Source organism: Coregonus lavaretus (genome assembly GCF_964263955.1).
Source record: "Coregonus lavaretus genome assembly, chromosome: 30".
Classification (NCBI taxonomy): domain Eukaryota; kingdom Metazoa; phylum Chordata; class Actinopteri; order Salmoniformes; family Salmonidae; genus Coregonus; species Coregonus lavaretus.
In genome coordinates this window covers 23,174,836-23,197,883 of record NC_140017.1, presented here as the reverse complement: position 1 = coordinate 23,197,883, position 23,048 = coordinate 23,174,836, and the positions used below count along the sequence as shown (strand labels likewise).

Here is a 23,048-nt window from a genome sequence, read left to right as displayed (position 1 = left end):
CATACAGTGCATTTGGAAAGTATTCAGACCCCTTGACTTTTTCCACATTTTGTTACGTTTCAGCCTTATTCTAAAATGGATTACCTTTTTCGTGAAATCCAATTGGTAGTTACAATCTTGTCCCATCGCTGCAACTCCCTTACGGACTCGGGAGAGGCATGCATCCTCCGAAACACGACCCTGCCAAGCCGCACTGCTTCTAGGCACACTGCTCGCTTAACCCAGAAGCCAGCCGCACCAATGAGTTGGAGGAAACACTGTACAGCTGGCGACCGAAGTCAGCTGGCAGGTGTCCGGCCTGCCAAAAGGAGTCGCTAGAGCGCGATGGGACAAGAAAATCCCGGCCTGCCAAACCATCCCCTAACCCAGACGACGCTGGGCCAATTTTGCGCTGCCTCATGGATCTCCCGGTCACGGCCGGCTGTGACACAGCCTGGGATCGAACCCGGGGCTGTAGTGACGCCTCAAACACTGCGATGCAGTGCCTTAGACCGTTGCACCACTCGGGAGGCTAACATAAAAAAAAATCCTCATCAATCTACACACAATACCCCCATAATAACAAAGCAACAACAGGTTTTTAGAAATGTTTGCAAATGTATTAAAAATAAAAAACAGAAATACCTTATTTACATAAGTATTTAGACCCTTTGCTATGAGACTCGAAATTGAGCTCAGGTGCATCATGTTTCCATTGATCATCCTTGAGATGTTTCTACAACTTGATAGGAGTCCACCTGTGGTAAATTCAATTGATTTGACATGATTTGGAACACACCTGTCTATATAAGGTCCCACAGTTGACAGTGCATGTCAGAGCAAAAACCAAGCCATGAGGTCGAAGGAATTGTCCGTAGAGTGCCGAGACAGGATTGTGTCGAGGCACAGATCTGGAGAAGGGTACCAAAACATTTCTGCAGCATTGAAGGTCCCCAAGAACACAGTGGCCTCCATCATTCTTAAATGGAAGAAGTTTGGAACCACCAAGACTCTTCCTAGAGCTGGCCGCCCGGCCAAACGGAGCAATCGGGGGAGAAGGGCCTTGGCACCATCCCTACGGTGAAGCATGGTGGTGGCAGCATCATGCTGTGGGAATGTTTTTCAGCGGCAGGGACTGGGAGACTAGTCAGGATCGAGGGAAAGATGAACGGAGCAAAGTACAGAGAGATCCTCGATGAAAACCTGCTCCAGAGCGCTCAGGACCTCAGACTGTGACGAAGGTTCACCTTCCAACAGGACAACGACCCTAAGCACACAGCCAAGACAACGCAGGAATGGCTTCGGGACAAGTCACTGAATGTCCTTGAGTGGCCCAGCCAGAGCCTGGACTTGAACCCGATGGAACATCTCTGGAGAGACCTGAAAATAGCTGTGCAGCGACACTCCCCATCCAACCTGACAGAGCTTGAGAGGATCTGCAGAGAAGAATGGGAGAAACTCCCCAAATACAGGTGTGCCAAGCTTGTAGCGTTATACCCAAGAAGACTCGAGGCTGTCATCGCTGCCAAAGGTGCTTCAACAAATTACTGAGTAAAGGGTCTGAATACTTATGTAAATGTAATATTTCCGTTTTTGTTTTTAATACATGTACAAAAATGTTTAAAAATACGTTTTTGCTTTGTCATTATGGGGTATTGATGAGGAAAAAACAAACAATTGAATCCATTTTAGAATAAGGCTGTAACCTAACAAAATGTGGAAAAAGTCAAGGGGTCTGAGTACTTTCTGAATGGACTGTATGCCTCCTACCTACACAAATTACTCATCATAGAAAATACATTTGCAAGACTAGCCACCTCCTCTAATTACCTGGCTCCATCTGCACCTTTATTTAAGAAACTCAATATCTTGTCTATTTACGACATTAATGTATGCCAATTATGCACATTCATCTACACATACTCATACCTCCCAGACAGTTTACCTTAACCCTTCAATGGATTCATCCAGGTTAATTCTGAAATCCATCTATATAACACAAGACACTGCGATAACCTTCACCCTCCCCACTGCCGCACCTCACATAGTCAATTCTCTATCAGATACAGAGGTACCATACTCTGGAATTCTTATCTTCACATTGCCAAAACCTCATCATCCCTCAATAACTTCAAGCGAAGACTGGGGGTCAGCCTGATTAACCAAACTACCCAATAATCCCCTCCATGTAGCCTAACTCTCACACTCACACACACATGCACACACACACACATAATCAAACATGTTTTTTCTTGTATATTGAGTATATCATGTACAATTATAATTATTATGCTTTGTTTAACTGATTGAACAAACTTATTTTTTTGTACTTATATTTGTGGTGTGGTTTTCATACAAGCCCTTTTGGGCTTCCAACCTCACCTGCACACCGTTTTTACCAGGGTTTGCAGGCTACACTAACGCCCTGGACCAGAGCTAGGAGAGCACATTGTGTTACAAAAAATATCAGAATTCTGGAGCAAACCTCTAGATGGGGCTCTTGCACCAGTCTGTGATTCTTCTCTCCGTTCTGCTCATGGGGATAGATGGAAATTCAAAAGGGTGGGTGAAGGAACCCAACAACATACACAAAGGATGGACTGTTCCTACCGAAAATACATATTTGTAACAGAAAACAACAACATCCATTTAGTGTTCTTCAGTCAGTACATCTCTAGTGAATTCTATGGCTTTGGCCAGAGGGTGAGGGGAATATAGAGAGCTGTGTGTCTGTCTGTCTGCCTGTGTATTGTGATGTGGAAGGCAGCAGCCTCTGGTTTCACATTTACATTTACATTTTAGTCATTTAGCAGACGTTTCACAGTGCTCTCTCCTTTCCTCCACCTCTAAATCTGCTAGAGCAGAGTGTACCAACAATCATGCACATACAGAATAGAACACCGTCACCCAATACACTTAGACAACAACAACATGGGTTACATACATATTTACATATCGACATTGACTTGATCGCATGCAGTACTGTAGCTATTACAAGCAGTCCTCAGCAAAACTGAAGGTGGTTTAAATATTACCATGAGAGTCAATACAATACAGGAGTTCAGACCTACCTACCTCAAGAGGAATTAGATCATAGGTACAGTACAGCCCACACTTTCCACAGCTATGGTCTTTCAAACACTGTTCTGTTTAGCATTGGGAATGTACACAGAGACAGTGACAGTGAGACATTTTTCAATTTTACATATAGGGAAAATATTGGGCACAGTAATATCCACCGATTGCACTCCTGAACTCTGGATGAAAGCTTCTAGAACAGCTTAAACACCCGTCCTACAACAGCCTTACTGTATGCTGCAGTAGTGAGCTGGCTTCCACCCGCCCTCAGGAAATTAGATTAACAGGCCAATTATTTAAGTGTTTGTTTGTGTGTGTGTGTGTGTGTGTGTGTGTGTGTTTGTGTGTTTGTGTGTGTGTGTGGAAGTACATGCATATATGTGTGCGTAAGAGCGAGTGTGAGTAGCCAGTCTGGCTCTCTGCACTGCAGGAGGCACAGCTCCAATCTCTCTAACACAGATACAATTGTGGGTATGTCTCAATCCACAAGGATGCTGCCTTATACAGATACACTGAGGGCCTGTCTCAATCCACCTTCTGAGGCAAGAAGAGTACTGAACTCCTGTACTTGTGTTTTTATTGCATTAGGGAATAGAGACAGCAGAGTAAGCGAATGTCAGCCCTTGAATGTCCCTGCCAGAGTAATGGGGTTATGAGGGATCTCGCTGGACTCCTCATGCTGGCTTCTCAGTGTCGTTGGACGTCGGACTGTTATCCACTCAGAAAAATCAGGTAGTTTATCAGTCAGTGTTTTTCGTTTTTTTGTCAACATCAGTGAGGCATTTTTGAAGTCGTTTTTTTCTTTCTAAAGAAACAGGAAATGACCTCACCCACTGTCATCATGCACATGCAGGTTTGTTTTTCCCGCTCACAGTGGGCGTGGCCGAGTGTGGCTACTCCAGGCCGTTCCGCAGCATTTGATTGGCCGCGATGAGCATGACACTGATGATGAAGGCCATGGCGAAGGCGCAGATCAGACTCTTCCTCACGCAAGTCTGCCGGTTCTTATTTTTAGAATGGACTAATAGAAGAGAGAAAGGAGGGAAGGGAGAAAGAGAGAGAAAGCAAGAAAGAGAAAGATGCATAGAGGTTTATTACCAAATCCAGTTCAAGCTGGCACATCACATTTTTGCCATTCTCTGTTGTAAGAAAAGGAGAAAGAGAAAGCAAGTCATTTTCAGCAGTGTTGATGGGGAGAAATGACTATTGAACAAACTGCACCAGGCTCTCTTCTGAATCATATAGTGTCGGAAAGTGAGTGAGTAAGTGAATGAACGAGGGATGGAAGAAAGGAAAGGAGGGAGTGAGTGAGTGGCAGGGAGAGTGTGCAGAAGCTGAGGCTCTGCTCTCTGTCACATGATGTGTTTGTGTTTGTGTCCGCAGCACAGTGGGACCCGGGATGAAAATATAACTGACACATATACAGTAGATATGGACAGATATGCACACACACAACAAACACACACACACACGCACACGCACAACACACACACACACAGCTTGAAAGCCAAGCCAACTTCAGGCTGTGATATCATTATCCGGTTCAGTCTACCTCCGGCATGGAATGGTAAGTCAGCAAGTCTCCCTCCCCCTGGCCAATCAGTGACCTGGAAACAGCAGAGCTGGGTTACGGAGCCATGGTAACCGTGGTAATTAGGTGGGCTGGCCCAATGACCTGCAGGTACAGAGTCCTGTGTAGCTCGCCCCCGACTCCCTTTACATCTCACTCTCTCACTCACAAGCTATTTATAACTCTGATGTCAAAAAGCACTGAAATCATCCCTACTGACACAAAAGTTAACAATAACAGTTTTCTTCCATAAAATGCGTAATCAAAATGAGCTAAAATGTATAGATTTGTCATATCTGTATCATGAAGCAGTGTATGATAACACAATCAATTGTGCCCTACAGTGAGATCAAGTATTTATTTATATAGGTCAGAACACATTCAAGTGTTCCTCAATAGCAGGTACTGTTCATTTAGACCTTGGGGCCTGATATTCCCTTTCCCTTTGTGATTTATCCCGTAGTGGTGCTAACTGGAACTCCCAGTCACAAACCCAGTTGAAACATCCCATAAACACAGAGGACACATTGTATTCTCTCAGTCTCACCCTCCGGTTTTAATACTCTGATAAAGCACCTTACAATACATGTCCAGGCCTGCTGTCTGTTGCCATTCCTACATCAGTAAATTTACCATGACAGGCCATTTTGGCTCTACAGCATCACACAGCCTTTCCAGTTTCACAAGGTGCAGTGTGTCTCAGACTGCCACAGAGGGACATTAAGAATGGAATGACCTCTGGGTGTCTATTTTGGCTCTAACCTGAAAGGCTACAGAACCAACAGCTTACTGGGGAAGGTGTGAGTAGTTGTACTCAAAGGATCTCAGGGGAAATGTTCAAATGTTTGTTGTGTTAGTATTAATCGGAACTCTGGTCTCCTGCTCCTGACATTCAACTGTTGTATCATCTTCACTACGGACATAATAGGATCATTCCAACAATTCGGTGCCTTTTGAGAATTGCAACTTGGTCAAAAAATACTTTGGATTTCACCTAATTTTAACATTCTGTCAAAAAGAGCACATGTTCAATTTAATAAAAAACATGTTTTCCCATCTCAAGAGGTTACATTTAAAACTAGACTATAGTAAGTGCCTATTAAATGCCAAATAAAGTAACAAGGTTGACAAGGTTGATCCTCCTCTCCACCCTCTCCGAGTTGGGCATCTCCGGCGCGGCTCACTCTTGGATTGCATCCTACCTGACAGGTCACTCCTACCAAGTGGCGTGGCGAGAATCTGTCTCCGCACCACGTGCTCTCACCACTGGTGTCCCCCAGGGCTCAGTTCTAGGCCCTCTCCTATTCTCGCTATACACCAAGTCACTTGGCTCTGTCATATCCTCACATGGCCTCTCCTATCATTGCTACGCAGACGACACACAACTAATCTTCTCCTTTCCCCCTTCTGATAACCAGGTGGCGAATCGCATCTCTGCATGTCTGGCAGACATATCAGTGTGGATGACGGATCACCACCTCAAGCTGAACCTCGGCAAGACGGAGCTGCTCTTCCTCCCGGGGAAGGACTGCCTGTTCCATGATCTTGCCATCACGGTTGACAACTCCGTTGTGTCCTCCTCCCAGAGTGCAAAGAGCCTTCGGTTGACCCTGGACAACACCCTGTCGTTCTCCGCTAACATCAAGGCGGTGACCCGATCCTGTAGGTTCATGCTCTACAACATTCGGAGAGTACGACCCTGCCTTACACAGGAAGCGGCACAGGTCCTAATCCAGACACTTGTCATCTCCCGTCTGGATTACTGCAACTCGCTGTTAGCTGGGCTCCCTGCCTATGCCATTAAACCCCTACAACTCATCCAGAATGCCGCAGCCCGTCTGGTGTTCAACCTTCCCAAGTTCTCTCACGTCACCCCGCTCCTCCGCACACTCCACTGGCTTCCAGTTGAAGCTCGCATCTGCTACAAGACCATGGTGCTTGCCTACGGAGCTGTGAGGGGAACGGCACCTCCGTACCTTCAGGCTCTGATCAGTCCCTACACCCAAACGAGGGCATTGCGTTCATCCACAAATGTAAATGTAACAGGTTGACGATTTCATCTTAAATTAGCCATAAATCCCATTGTGAATGGGGGAATGGAAGCTTGTTGTGTGCAACAGGGAGTGGTAATTGAATGCAAGCTGAACCAAAACAATGAAATTGCTAAAACATTTCCAGCATGTCTATCTGTGGGTAACAGGGTTGACGTGTTATACTCAACCTGCTCAGTTTTCCACCACAAAACACCAGAAAATTGCCAAAAAGAGTAGAACCAGCTCACCTGCTTTTACACTATGATTTGACTATTACACGTTCAATGTTGCCTTTGAAAAAACATGTTTTAAAAGTTTGACCATATTAAAACAAGAGTGTAGTTCACGTAACATGGTTGACCTTAAAATTAAGGACAGGAGTAAATTAATCACTAATCACATGAAATAAAAAGATATGTTCAGAAATGCCTATGTCAACAAAAATAACTAGGGCTTTAAAATGATGGTGAAACTTGGAGACATTTTTGGATTAAGTGGTTTGAAATCTTCCTAGAAGTGACACAGGGTTGACGGAGGGACATGTCAAAATGGTGAAGTTTGGCACTTTGGCAAGCCTTTATTCATATCATAAATCTGATTTATTGAATTCTCCATGTGGTCTATATTAAAGGGCGCTTCAATTAATATAGCAGGCTTTTAAAATTCAATATTGGTGCCAAATTTCTACTTAAAATATAATAACCCAATAACAAACAGAAAATAAAGATTCATATCAACCTAAACACCCTTCTCTGCTGTTGCGGTATTCATAACTTTCTGAAGACACATTTTTGCAGAGCCAGGCTATGCATATTCCATCACTGCTAGCTATAGCCCAGGGGACCACATGACTTCCTACACCATAAACACCTTCAATCAATAAATCAGCAGGTGGAGTCTTTGACAGTAATGGATCCTGATAGGTGGAGTCAGATCCGTCCTGACAGGAGGACAGGCGTGCAGCGCGCTCTGCCCCGCCAATGACAGCTCTCTCTCTCTCTCTCTCTCTCTCCTCTCTCTCTCTCTCTCTCTCTCTCTCTCTCTCTCTCTCTCTCTCTCTCTCTCTCTCTCTCTCTCTCTCTCTCTCTCTCTCTCTCTCTCTCTCTCTCTCTCTCTCTCTCTCTCTCTCTCTCTCTCTCTCTCTCTCTCTCTCTCTCTCTCTCTCTCTCTCTCTCTCTCTCTCTCTCTCTCTCTCTCTCTCCTCTCTCTCTCTCTCTCTCTCTCTCTCTCTCTCTCTCTCTCTCTCCTCTCTCTCTCTCTCTCTCACACACACCCCATCCCCCTCTCCACAAACTACAGAATCTACTCAACTCACTTCCTTCAAAGTCTGCCTGACAGTGTCCCGAGCTCTCATTGAGGCTCTCCTCCTCGTTGATGATGATGTTCTCGATGTCCTTCATGGTCAGATGGTCTCTGAAGGCATGGAACAGGATGTGTTTCAGCTCCTCAAGGGTGATGCGCTGCATGTCAAACTGCAGGGGGGAGGAAAGGGAAGGAAAAGAGGTAAACTTTTGAAGAGAGGGAAAGCAAACAACAAACTTTCCTTTGCTACATAGACATAGGGGGACTGGAATGTAGGTTCCCAAATCAATTGTATATTTCTTATTATTAGTTTTAGTTTTTACAAAAGGTGTAAAATAGTATTGATTACTCTACAGAGGTACGTTTTGTCTGATGGATGCAAATCATGCAATTATTTATGTACCATACTTCAATACCAGTGGCGGTCGGTGCCGTTTAAGATGATGGAGGACAATAATACAGTTGAAGTCTGAATTTTATATACACCTTAGCCAAATACATTTAAATCTAGTTTTTCACAATTCCTGACATTTAATCCTAGTAAAAATTCCCTGTCTTAGGTCAGTTAGGATTACCACTTTATTTTAAGAATGTGAAATGTCAGAATAATAGTAGAGAGAATTATATATTTAAACTTTTATTTCTTTCATCACATTCCCACTGGGTCAGAAGTGTACATACACTCAATTAGTATTTGGTAGCATTGCCTTTAAATTGTTTAACTTGGGTCAAACGTGTCGGGTAGCCTTCCACAAGCTTCCCACAATAAGTTGGGTGAATTTTGGCCCATTCCCCCTGACAGAGCTGGTGTAACTGAGTCAGGTTTGTAGGCCTCCATGCTCGCACACGCTTTTTCAGTTCTGCCCACACATTTTCTATAGGATTGAGGTCAGGGCTTTGTGATGGCCACTCCAATACTTTGACTTTGTTGTCCTTAAGCCATTTTGCCACAACTTTGGAAGTATGCTTGGGGTCATTGTCCATTTGGAAGACCCATTTGCGACCAAGCTTTAACTTCCTGACTGATGTCTTGAGATGTTGCTTCAATATATCAACATACATTTCCTTCCTCATGATGCCATCTATTTTGTGAAGTGCACCAGTCCCTCCTGCAGCAAAGCACCCCCACAGCATGATGCTGCAACCCCCGTACTTCACAGTTGGGATGGCGTTCTTCGGCTTGCAAGTTACCCCCTTTTTCCTCCAAACATAACAAAGGTCATTATGGCCAAACAGTTCTATTTTTGTTTCATCAGACCAGAGGACATTTCTCCAAAAAGTACGATCTTTGTCCCCATGTGCAGTTGCAATCCGTAGTCTGGCTTTTTTATGGCGGTTTTGGAGCAGTGGCTTCTTCCTTGCTGAGCGGCCTTTCAGGTTATGTCGATATAGGACTCGTTTTACTGTGGATATAGATACTTGTGTACCTGTTTCCTCCAGCATCTTCACAAGGTCCTTTGCTGTTGTTCTGGGATTGATTTGCACCAAAGTACGTTCATCTCTAGGAGACAGAATGCATCTCCTTCCTGAGCGGTATGACGGCTGCGTGGTCCCATGCTGTTTATACTTGCGTATTATTGTTTGTACAGATGAACGTGGTACCTTCAGGCGTTTGGAAATTGCTCCCAAGGATGAACCAGCCTTGTGGAGGTCTACAATTTTTTTTCTGAGGTCTTGGCTGATTTCTTTTGATTATCCAATGATGTCAAGCAAAGAGGCACTGAGTTTGAAGGTAGGCCTTGAAATACATCCACAGGTACACCTCCAATTGACTCAAATTATGTAAATTAGCCTATCATAATCTTCTAAAGCTATGACATCATTTTCTGGAATTTTCCAAGCTGTTTAAAGGCACAGTCAACTTAGTTTATGTAAACTTCTGACCCACTGGAATTGTGATACAGTGAATTATAAGTGAAATAATCTGTCTGTAAACAATTGTTGGAAAAATTACTTGTGTCATGCACAAAGTAGATGTCCTAACCGACTTGCCAAAACTATAGTTTGTTAACAAGAAATTTGTGGAGTGGTTGAAAAACAAGTTTTAATGACTCCAACCTAAGTGTATGTAAACATCCGACTTCAACTGTTCTATTACAGCATATTGGATGACTGTCATTCATATTCCATTCACCCAGTTCAATGTAACATCGATAGGTTTAGGCTACTACATGATACTCTAATTTTTCCTATACCCGTCATGAGGTTGCTACAACCTAGCCTATGAATGAAAGTTCAGAACGTAGGTGCACACAATCATGCAGTACAGTGTACAGTCAGTAAGCAGTTTAGCTGTTACACCGGTGGGCCGCGGTGGCAATAAATTAGTAAAACCAAAAGCTTACCTTCACTTGGAAGAGTTCCAGTGTTGGATAGTCATAACCAACTAGCAAACATAGCATCCCTCTGTTTGAGCTGAGTGTTTGAGTAGGCTAAACTAGCTAGCTGCATTTGCTAGCTAAGTAAGTGAAAGTGAAAAGAATGACGAAATATAGCTCTCTCTCTCTCTCTCTCTTGCTTCTCATTCATTTCTAAAGAAATTCATATGTTCAAAACTGTTCAACTATTGTCCTTCTCTCTCTTTGAGTCAACTATTCACCACATTTTATGCACTGCAGTGCTAGCTAGCTGTAGCTTATGCTTTCAGTACTAGATTCATTCTCTGATCCTTTGATTGGGTGGACAACATGGCAGTTCATGCTACAAGAGCTCTGATATGTTGGAGGATGTCCTCCGGAAGTTGTCATAATTACTGTGTAAGTCTATGGAAGCGGGTGAGAACCATGAGCATCTTAGGTTTGTATTGAAGTCAATGTACCAGAGGAGGACGGAAGCTAGCTGTCCTCCGGCTACACCATGGTGCTACCCTACAGAGTGCTGTTGAGGCTACTGTAGATCTTCATTGCAAAACAGAGTGTTGTAATCAATTATTTGGTGCATTGAATATATTTAGTATAGTTTTATCTAAAAATGATAACTTTTTTAATGTTTCACTATTTTTATTTTTATGTAATTCACTGAGGAGGATTGTCCTCCACTTCCTCCTCTGATGAGCCTCCACAGTTCAATACAGGAAATCCAGACATGGGGCACTAAAATAGGTGTGCTCAAAAGAAATAAACTAAAATTGATGCTATTTCAAAGTCTGATTGAATCAGGCCCAAGTAATAAGACAGCATTGGTAGAAAACAACTCTTGCATTTTAGCTTCTTGTGTGTTCTTCTAGTTCATTCCGCTGTACATTCACTCTAATGAAAGTAGCTACTGCAAGTGACTAGAGTTATAGCCTTAAAGTGATTGATCTCACCTTAGGTATTGATGAATGGCTGATGCTTTTTAACCATTATCCAAAGCAATCCAATATAACAACAAATAACACCCAGAGCCATATGCCAAAAGCTTGCAAGATTCCCAATTTTGCTTTGCAGGTATTCCTCCAGTTTCTGCCTCCTTACACTTGCTCTCTGTCTCTTGATCACCTACAATTAATCTGATGGTTCCAATTCAACAACATGCAGAGATCGGTCAAACATGATTGAGAATGCATTTGTAGTGAAAGCCAACAATAAACACAGAGGCATTAATGCTGCTGACACAAAAGTGAATGACTAGAATAATTTACCCCTCTTTAATTTTAATTTGATTTCACCTTTATTTATGCATGTAGTCTCATTGAGATAATATCTATTTTTCAAGACAGACCTGGTCCAACCAAGACATTCTCAGAGGAGAACAAAGTTTCAGACAAATCTTAGACATAACAACCTACAGACATAGCCCCACCATAAACAATTGATAGACGTAGACACACATATACTATATATACAAAAGTATGTGGACACCCCTTCAAGTTATTGGATTCGGCTATTTCAGCCACAGGTGTATAAAATCGAGCAGACATCCATGCAATCTCCATAGCCAAACAGTGGCAATAGAATGGCCTTACTAAAGAGCTCAGTGACTTTCAACGTGGCACCGTCAGTTCATCAAATTTCCGCCTTGCTAGAGCTGCCCCAGTCAACTGTAAGTGTTGTTATTGTGAAGTGGAAACATCTAGGAGCAACAACGGCTCAGCCACGAAGTGGTAGGCCACACAAGCTCACAGAATGGGACCGCCGAGTGCTGAAGTGCGCAGCACATAAAACTTGTCTGTCCTCGGTTGCAACTACCGAGTTCCAAACTGCCTCTGGAAGCAACGTCAGCACAAGAACTGTTCGTCGGGAACTTCATGAAATGGGTTTCCATGGCCGAGCAGCCGCACACTAGCCTAAGATCACCATGCACAATGCCAAGCGTCGGCTGGAGTGGTGTAAAGCTTGCCAATCTACTTTGAAACAAAAGTATACACCTCACACACATGGTTATGGGTTTTTTAAAAAGAAGACACCTGTACCATGTCAGATATAGAGTTGAAATGTATTACATTTTGAGTTTGCATACCAATATTACACTTTATATACACTGAGTGTATAAAACATTAAGAACAATGTATGCACACATGACTGTAAGTCGCTTTGGATAAAAGCATCTGCCAAATGGCATATTCTTATTATTATTATTAACACCTGCTCTTTCCATGACATAGACTGACCAGGTGAATCCAGTTGAAAGCTATGATACCTTATTGATGTCACTTGTAAAATCCTCTTTAATTAGTGTAGATGAAGGGGAGGAGACAGGCTATAGAAGGATGTTTAAGCTTTGAGACAATTGAGACATGGATTGTGCATGTGTGCCATTCAGAGGGTGAATAGGCAAGACAAATTATTTATGTGCCTTTGAACAGGGTATGGTAGTAGGTGCCAGGCGCACTGGTTTGTGTCAAGAACTGCAACGCTGCTGTTTTTTAAAACGCTCAACAGTTTCCTGTATGTATCAAGAATTGTCCACCACCCAAAGGACATCCAGCCAACTTGACACAACTGTGGGAAGCATTGGAGTCAACATGGGCCAGCATCCCTGTGGAACGCTTTCGACACCTTGTAGAGTCCATGCCCCAACGAATTGAGGCTTTCTGAGGGCAAAAAGGGGTACTGAATATTACGAAGGTGTTCCTAATTTTTGGTATACTCAGTGTACATCACAGAAGACTGAAATATAACAAAGCCATTTGACATAGAAACACCAGATTTATGCCTTTTTTTTATATAATGTTGATTAATTATGAAATTATGAAAAAATATTAATAACATTCCACCCATGAGGGCTACCACTTCAACAACGATGAACGATTCTCCAAGACAGTGATAATGTTTCTATGAACTTCCAGCCTTAGCTCTCTCTCTCTCTCTGTGTGTGTGTGTGTGTGTGTGTATTTATATGCTGCCTGGCAGAGTGAGTGACCTTTAGGGGTGAGTGGTTACGAGGATGGAAGGAAGAAGCAGAGGGGAGGGAAGGAGGCCGGACCATGAGTAAATTCCAAAGAGACGGGCTCTGTAGGATGTATATGACGGCCTGGGCTAAATACTGAACCCATTGCAATGAGTCACAGTAGTCAGACAACCGAGCAAAGTGTGCTAATGACAATCCATGTCTACTGTAGCATCCATAGTAAGTCAAATGGCATTTAATCGAGATGGTGGGAGATAGAGGGAGAGAAAGACAAAGAAAAAAAACTACATGTATCTTTCCCATATTCTTCCGTCAAAATGTTTTCTCTACCTGTCTCCTCTTTTTTTTGTGTTTGTCATTTAGCAGACGCTCTTATCCAGAGCGACTTACAGTTAGTGAGTGCATACATGTTTTTTTTTCTTCATACTGGCCCCCCGTGGGAAATGAACCCACAACCCTGGCGTTGCAAACGCCATGCTCTACCAACTGAGCTACAGGGGACTATACTTTTCCATCCATGGCAATGTTATCTCTAGCCTTCAAACTGCAGGTGTTTGAGTGAGAGCAAATATGGAAGCTGTGCATTTGAATTCCTCAGCCCCTGAGTTCTTATGTTTATTTATTCTGCACTAGGCCCAGTGACGAGACCTACTGAGTGTCTGAGATGTCATTGTAAGTGAGTCTCCGCAGCTAGTGGTGCTTGGCGAGGCTACATGTTTAATTGTCTACTTGCCGGTCCCTGTGTCCCTGTGTTCTCATGTAGCAGCAATAGCTCTGTCACAGTGACTGTTCTGGTACTCCCTGCATTACCCTGGTGCTGGTCTCTCTCTGCTGTATATTTCTGCTGGGACACAGACACTGACAGGAATGCAAAGCAGTTACAGCTTAAATATGAGCACCTGAAGAGAGTTGGCTGCCTGAATGCAGTGCATTCTCATCATCACAGGCAGCAGGATATGGCGGCTTGGGACCCTAAGTAGGCCAACAGGGGTTTGGCAGTAGTTCAGTTGAGAAAACGAACAAACATTGAATCTGTCGGCTGCATAAATGTGTATTGTCAGGAAAGGATGTAAACCAAGGTTGGTGGAAACTACATATAATCTTAAATAAGTTTATCTTACATGTTATAACAATGTCTAGGCAAGACTCATCATCATAATGGGTTATACCTGAAGGCGTTAAGTAAAGTATTACCATTTAACATGCCATTAGAAAGGCTTCCAATCCTCAGGGATCAGACTGTTTCTTATCTAATTTCCAGAACCCATTAAGCATTGGGACACTGCATCACTGTTCCATTACCACCACGGTTACCCAACCATCTCTGTGCCATTATTACCATGGTTACCCAACCATAAGTTTGCCATTATCACCACAGTTACCCAAATATAGGAACCCTGTGAGGGTTATGACAACATCTGTTACAAAATAACATTGTTTTACAGCTCAGTAATACAGTATGTTAATATGGCCGTCGGAAGGATGTGCTGGCCATCTTCAAGGTATAGTAGTATTTTAGTATTTTATTAGGATTCCCAATTAGCTGCTGCCAAGGCTATGGCTTCTCTTCCTGGGGTCCAAACAGAAAACAAAACAACAAATAAAATACATAATATACATAATATACATAACACTACATAATCTCCTGCCTCTGCCTCACGCTTCAGAAACAGGAGATGTCTGCTGCCTTATGAGCCGTTCTGGCTCGCACAAGCTAAGGCTCGTACAAGGCCACCCACCTACATAATACAATACATAATACCGTGCAAATTACGATACAAAATATATAAAAATGTCTGTGTCTCTTCACAGTCCCTGTTGTGCCGTAAGGTGTTCTTTCAGTTTTTTTAATCTGTTTTTATTTATAGCTTAATTTACTTGGGGTAGCAGAGAGTTCCATGTAGTCATGGCTCTATTTAATACTGTGCGTTTCCCAGCCTCTGTTCTGGACCTGCAGACTGTGAAGACCTTTGTTTGCATGTCTTGTGTTGTACTGATGAGTCTCCAAACTGTGTGCCAACTGCTTCAACAGACAGTTCTGTACCTTCAACACATCAACACCTCGCACAAAGACCAATAGTGATGCAGTCAATCTTTCCTCAACTTTGAGCCAGGAGATATTGACATGCATGTTACTGACATTAGTCCTCCATGTACATCTAAGTGCAATACGTCTGTTCTGGACCAACTGCAATTTACCTATGTCCCTCTTTGCCCCAGATGACAACACAACTGGGCAGTATTCCAGGTGCGACAAAACTAGGACCTGTCTGGTCTACTGAGAGTACGACCCTACCTTACACAGAAAGCGGCACAGGTCCTAATCCAGGCACTTGTCATCTCCCGTCTGGATTACTGCAACTCGCTGTTGGCTGGGCTCCCTGCCTGTGCCATTAAACCCCTACAACTTATCCAGAACGCTGCAGTGTTCAACCTTCCCAAGTTCTCTCATGTCACCCCGCTCCTCCGCACACTCCACTGGCTTCCAGTTATAGCTCGCATCTACTACAAAACCATGGTGCTTGCCTACGGAGCTGTGAGGGGAACAGCACCTCCTTACCTTCAGGCTCTGATCAGACCCTACACCCAAACGAGGGCACTACGTTCATCCACCCCTGGCCTGCTAGCCCTCCTACCTCTACGGAAGCACAGTTCCCGCTCAGCCCAGTCAAAACTATTCGCTGCTCTGGCACCCCAATGGTGGAACAAGCTCCCCCACGACGCCAGGACAGCAGAGTCACTGACCACCTTCCGGAGACACTTGAAACCCTACCTCTTTAAGGAATACCTGGAATAGTATAACAGTAATTATTCTACCCCCCCCCCCCCCCCCCCGCCCCCCCATAAAAAAATATATATATTAAAAAAAAAGAAAAGATAGAAACAACAATTAAAAAACGAAATAAATATATACAATTTTTTAAATATATATACATATATATATACAGTAGGGAGAACAAGTATTTGATACACTGCCGATTTTGCAGGTTTTCCTACTTACAAAGCATGTAGAGGTCTGTAATTTTTTATCATAGGTACACTTCAACTGTGAGATACGGAATCTAAAACAAAAATCCAGAAAATCACATTGTATGATTTTTAAGTAATTAATTTGCATTTTATTGCATGACATAAGTATTTGATCACCTACCAACCAGTAAGAATTCCGGCTCTCACAGACCTGTTAGTTTTTCCACTCATTACCTGTGTTAACTGCACCTGTTTGAACTCGTTACCTGTATAAAAGACACCTGTCCACACACTCAATCAAACAGACTCCAACCTCTCCACAATGGCCAAGACCAGAGAGCTGTGTAAGGACATCAGGGATAAAATTGTAGACCTGCACAAGGCTGGGATGGGCTACAGGACAATAGGCAAGCAGCTTGGTGAGAAGGCAACAACTGTTGGCGCAATTATTAGAAAATGGAAGAAGTTCAAGATGACGGTCAATCACCCTCGGTCTGGGGCTCCATGCAAGATCTCACCTCGTGGGGCATCAATGATCATGAGGAAGGTGAGAGATCAGCCCAGAACTACACGGCAGGACCTGGTCAATGACCTGAAGAGAGCTGGGACCACAGTCTCAAAGAAAACCATTAGTAACACACTACGCCGTCATGGATTATAATCCTGCAGCGCCCGCAAGGTCCCCCTGCTCAAGCCAGCGCATGTCCAGGCCCATCTGAAGTTTGCCAATGACCATCTGGATGATCCAGAGGAGGAATGGGAGAAGGGCATGTGGTCTGATGAGACAAAAATAGAGCTTTTTGGTCTAAACTCCACTCGCCGTGTTTGGAGGAAGAAGAAGGATGAGTACAACCCCAAGAACACCATCCCAACCGTGAAGCATGGAGGTGGAAACATCATTCTTTGGGGATGCTTTTCTGCAAAGGGGACAGGATGACTGCACCGTATTGAGGGGAGGATGGATGGGGCCATGTATCGCGAGATCTTGGCCAACAACCTCCTTCCCTCAGTAAGAGCATTGAAGATGGGTCGTGGCTGGGTCTTCCAGCATGACAACGACCCGAAACACACAGCTAGGGCAACTAAGGAGTGGCTCCGTAAGAAGCATCTCAAGGTCCTGGAGTGGCCTAGCCAGTCTCCAGACCTTAACCCAATAGAAAATCTTTGGAGGGAGCTGAAAGTCTGTATTGCCCAGCGACAGCTGAAGGATTTGGAGAAGGTCTGTATGGAGGAGTGGGTCAAAATCCCTGCTGCAGTGTGTGCAAACCTGGTCAAGACCTACAGGAAACGTATGATCTCTGTAATTGCAAACAAAGGTTTCTATACCAAATATTAAGTTCTGCTTTTCTGATGTATCAAATACTTATGTCATGCAATAAAATGCAAATGAATTACTTAAAAATCATACAATGTGATTTTCTGGATTTTTGTTTTAGATACTGTCTCTCACAGTTGAAGTGTACCTATGATAAAAATTACAGACCTCTACATGCTTTGTAAGTAGGAAAACCTGCAAAATCGGCAGTGTATCAAATACTTGTTCTCCCCACTGTATATATATATATATATATATATATATATATATATATATATATATATATAGGGTGGTTGTCCCACTGGCTATCATATGTTGAATGCACCAATTTGTAAGTCGCTCTGGATAAGAGCGTCTGCTAAATGACTTAAATGTAAAGAGCAGTGCCTTAACATGGACAGACCTCTTCCCATTTTAGCAACCATTGAGTCTATATGTTTTGACCATGACAGCTTGCTATCTATGGTTGCACCCAATAGTTTAGTCTCCTCAACTTGGTCAATCTCCACATTATTCAATAATAGATGTAGATGAGGTTTTGGGTTGACCGAGGGATTTTCCCCAAAAACAATGCTTTTAATTTTTTAGATATTTAGCACCATTCAAAAACTGACTGGAGCTCTATGTTAAGGGTGTCAGTTATTTATTTTACTGTCGTAGCCGACGTGTATACTGTTGAGTCGTCAGCATTCATAGACACACAGGCCTTATTCAAGGTCATTGGAAGGTCATTAGTAAAAACAGAAAACAATATTTGCCAATAATTTAATTTAAGGTACTCCAGAGCTTTTTACTATCATTCTTTATATCATTTATCTTTGTTCCATAGTATAGTTACTTCTTATTTTTGTTTAGTTTAGTGACGTGATTTCTCAATTTACTGTATGTTTTCCAGTCTGCTGTGTTGTCAGACTTATTTGCTATTCCCTAACAGCTTGCGATGGACGGAGGATGCTGATAGGAAAAGGCTGTGACAGCTTTTAGTCTGTTAACGTTAAAGAAGAGGCCTGATGAGCACTGACTGACTGCACTAGAATAGAAGTCATGATGTAACTCCACAAGCCTTACAATATGAAGCCTAACTATACAGGTTTCTGATCTATCAAACCAATCTTTTCATTCAATATGCAAGATTATAATCTCAACTGAATTTCTACGCTCCAACCTGAAGAAGACTCATGTTTATTCATTCTGTTCTGACAGCTTGCTATTTCTAGTCATGGGTTTATGTCCGAAACGTTGACGTGGTAGTTGCTGTTGTGAAAATGGCAGCTCAGCAACAGTATCCATCTCAGCCTCTAAACAGCATATCCCCTGTAAGACCTGCGCCTTCAGACGATATTTATGTCTTCATTATCACAGCTCACCGACCCGTCAATGGACAAAAATTTTTTACATTAGCGTGCGCTAACAACGACAACGCGCATAAGAAAATGAATTGAGACAGCTAGGTCTGAACCAATCATTAGATTACAGCAGAGGGTGTTGACAGTGTGTGTGTGTGTGTGTGTGTGTGTCTGGTGTGTGTCCCTAAAAGTGTTGACAGCACCTGATTGGGCCATTGGCCAGGTTCCATACAGGGTGTGAAACAGACAATGGGTCCATGATCCACCAGGGGCCACAGAGTGTACGATGACAAGCCGATACAACACTGGACGCTATTGACGGTCCAGAATGATCCATAATAGGGCTATTAGGGCAACAACTCTCAACTCCAAAATGTCTAGAAGCCTTGCAGGTCCTAGGGGTGAAGTGAGGTTCCGGTAGTGTTGTAAAGAAAAGCTTATCAGTGCGCATGAGACCCAAGTTTGAACCCACTCGGTTACATCAGGAGGTTTGGAAATTGACAGGAATGACAGATGGCTTGAGGTGACGAGGACAGCAGGCTGTCACATTACAAAGTGTCCAGATGTATTAACCAGGTTGAGCCATCGCAGGGCTCCCCTCCGTGCAGATCTCCCTTTCTCCCTCTCTCTAAATATGTCATGTGATTTCTCTCTAAAATATTATGGCTGAGACTCCTCTGATGTTGACCAGACAGCTGACAGACAATACCTTTATACTGTCCTGTTCCCTCTGATAAACAAGTGTAATGACTCCAATAACCTACCCAAGGCAATTGATTAGAGGAACCACAAGTAAAAAATACTCATACTCGAATAATCTCAGTGTATGGGTGTTGTGGGACTGGGACTTGTTCTTCCCTAATCTAGTGAGATTGTAAACGTACTTTTTGATTTGACCATTTTATTCAACAGCAAATATAAACAGATATGCAGTAAATATTATTTAGACCACAAAGAGCAGACACCACAACGACAGTGAGACAGTGACAAAGGCCAGGATTCAATTCATAGATCAGTGCGCTGGACAGCCGACAATGTGGCTTTTAAAGGCATTTTCCCCAACGTTCGCGGAGGTCACATTCACAGTAATCAGAAATTATCTTCAAATGTCAAGTACGCTATAATGCGTATCTAGCGCGGATCGTATTGAATCCCGGCCTAACACTAACACAGTCACAAACACTGTTATGTTTCGTCTTCCTAGAACACCTGTGGGCTACACAGCACAGGCATAGCTGTGATTATCAAGCAGCCTCAGATAAAAATACTTGGATCTCACTAGGTATTAACTAATGTGAGGAAATCTGATAGGGAGCCATCGATAAACATTACAAGAAGCATTCAACACGCTCCCTTTCCAGAACCAAGTTAAATACCAATTCCATTCACTTTCAATTTGCAGCCAATTTGTACTCATTCGACAAAGGACACCAGACCTTCTCAATTATCTAAAAAAGCAAGCCAAGGTAGAAGAAGGTAAGGAAACAGACAGACAACCTGCGGGCATTGCATCAGCTATCAATAGGCAATTACTGTTGTACGATTAATCAAGGGGAGATTAGTGCCATTAACCCCAGGAGAAGAGAGGGCTTCCTGGGAGAAAGGAGTGGGTTGGCTGGGGCTACCTGGGGCTCGCCACCCTAATTAGTAGGGTTCAGTGGATCTATAACCTGCTAGGCGTTATTCATTAACTCTACCACCATGGGGAGAGAGGGAAGATAAGCTGAGGCAAGATGAGAGGATAGATAATATAATAGTAATAATAATAATAATAATAGTAATAGTAATAATATACTGTATATGCCATAGCTAGATGAAGAGAGAGAAGAGGAGAAGATGGGTAGAGGAAACAGGAAGAGGATGAGATGATAGAGGAAGAGAGGGATGGAGGTGAAGGAAGATAATGAAATTAAAGGTGTAGTAACTGAGGATCTGAGTATAATTGAGTCATATACAGTAGGGGAGAGTGGGTCTGGTTCTCACAATTGTATTAGTCTTTTATGAGCACTGTGACAACCTACCCCTGTACCGAACTAACCCAGCCCAGCTCTCAGCTACATTGATACAGTGTCTCTGTCATCCAGCCTATCTGAGCCTCATAACCTTCAAAGAACTGACACACAAGATGAAAGAGATGCATATGGCAAAACCTCCCAGGAGGCTTTGCCTCTTCCTTCACTCCTCTCTGCTCTCTCTGGGGCTGGCTGGTTATTGTGCCAGGCCTAAAAACAACCGCCTACACAGGAACAGACTCAACAGGAGAGGAGAGCTACATCACCATGTTTGGCTCCCACCCTATTCCCATATCTGAAATTAAAATAATCTCTACTGAAACGTCACATTAAGCACTCTGTTTAAATATGCATGCTCTGTTGTCTAGGACCACATTCCCCAGCATTCCCAGTATGGATTCTGAGCCACAGCATGTGTGTTAATTCATAGGGAGATTGCACACATTGAAAAACGGTACGCTACTTGCACAACTAGCTATATATATACAGTTGAAGTCGGAAGTTTACATACACCTTAGCCAAATACATTTAAACTCAGTTTTTCACAATTCCTGACATTTAATCCTAATAAAAATTCCCTGTCTTAGGTCAGTTAGGATCACCACTTTATTTTAAGAATGTGAAATGTCAGAATAATAGTAGAAATAATGATTTATTAACATTTTACATTAACATTTTAGTCATTTAGCAGACGCTCTTATCCAGAGCGACTTACAGTTAGTGAGTGCATACATTTTCATTTAAGCTTTTATTTATTTCATCACATTCCCAGTGGGTCAGAAGTTTACATACACTCAATTAGTATTTGGTAGCATTGCCTTTAAATTGTTTAACTTGGGTTAAACATTTCGGGTAGCCTTCCACAAGCCTCCCACAATAAGTTGGGTGAATTTTGGCCCATTCCTCCTGACAGAGCTGGTGTAACTGAGTCAGGTTTGTAGGCCTCCTTGCTCGTCTTTTCAGTTCTGCCCACACATTTTCTATAGGATTGAGGTCAGGGCTTTGTGATGGCCACTCCAATACCTTGACTTTGTTGTCATTTTGCCACAACTTTGGAAGTATACTTGGGATCATTGTCCATTTGGAAGACCCAATTTAACTTCCTGACTGATGTCTTGAGATGTTGCTTCAATATATCCACATTATTTTCCATCCTCATGATGCCATCTATTTTGTGAAGTGCACCAGTCCCTCCTGCAGCAAAGCACCCCCACAGCATGATGCTGCCACCCCCGTGCTTCACGGTTGGGATGGTGTTCTTCAGGTTCCTTCCTCCAAACATAACGATGGTCATTATGGCCAAACAGTTCTATTTTTGTTTCATCAGACCAGAGGACATTTCTCCAAAAAGTACGATCTTTGTCCCCATGTGCAGTTGCAAACCGTAGTCTGATTTTTTTATGGCAGTTTTGGAGCAGTGGCTTCTTCCTTGCTGAGCGGCCTTTCAGGTTATGTCGATATAGGACTAGTTTTATTGTGGATATAGATACTTTTGTACCTGTTTCCTCCAGCGTCTTCACAAGGTCCTTTGCTGTTGTTCTGGGATTGATTTGCACCAAAGTATGTTCATCTCTAGGAGACAGAACGCGTCTCCTTCCTGAGTGGTATGACGGCTGCGTGGTCCAATGGTGTTTATACTTGCGTACTATTGTTTGTACAGATTAACGTGGTACCTTCAGGCATTTGGAAATTGCTCCCAAGGATGAACCAGCCTTGTGATTTTTTTTGATTTTCCCATGGTATCAAGCAAAGAGGCGCTGAGTTTGAAGGTAGGCCTTGAAATGCATCCACACGTACACCTCCAATTGACTCAAATTATGTCAATTAGCCTATCAGAGAGTTCTAAAGCCATGACATCATTTTCTGGAATTTTCCAAGCTGTTTAAAGGCACAGTCAACTTAGTGTATGTAAACTTCTGACCTACTGGAATTGTGATACAGCGAATTATAAATGAAATAATCTGTCTGTAAACAATTGTTGGAAAAATTACTTGTGTCATGCACAAAGTAGATATCCTAACCGACTTGCCAAAACTATAGTTTGTTAACAAGAACTTTGTGGAGTGGTTGAAAAAAATGAGTTTTAATGACTCTAACCTAAGTGTATGTAAA

At 42.9% G+C, this 23,048-nt stretch overlaps 1 protein-coding gene across 1 annotated transcript in view; it reads right to left on the bottom strand.

Moving 5' to 3' along the window:
* Nucleotides 1-1,750: 1,750 nt before the first annotated feature.
* Nucleotides 1,751-23,048, bottom strand: part of LOC311105804 (calcium-binding protein 8-like) — a 98,738-nt gene continuing 77,440 nt past the window's right edge. The window contains exons 6-7 of the mRNA XM_084148004.1: nucleotides 7,976-8,132; nucleotides 1,751-4,078 (exon numbers count right to left, since the gene is read on the bottom strand). Coding sequence (XP_084004130.1) covers nucleotides 3,951-4,078; nucleotides 7,976-8,132 — 285 coding nt within the window. The 3' untranslated portion in view covers nucleotides 1,751-3,950. The remainder of the gene's footprint in view (nucleotides 4,079-7,975; nucleotides 8,133-23,048) is intronic.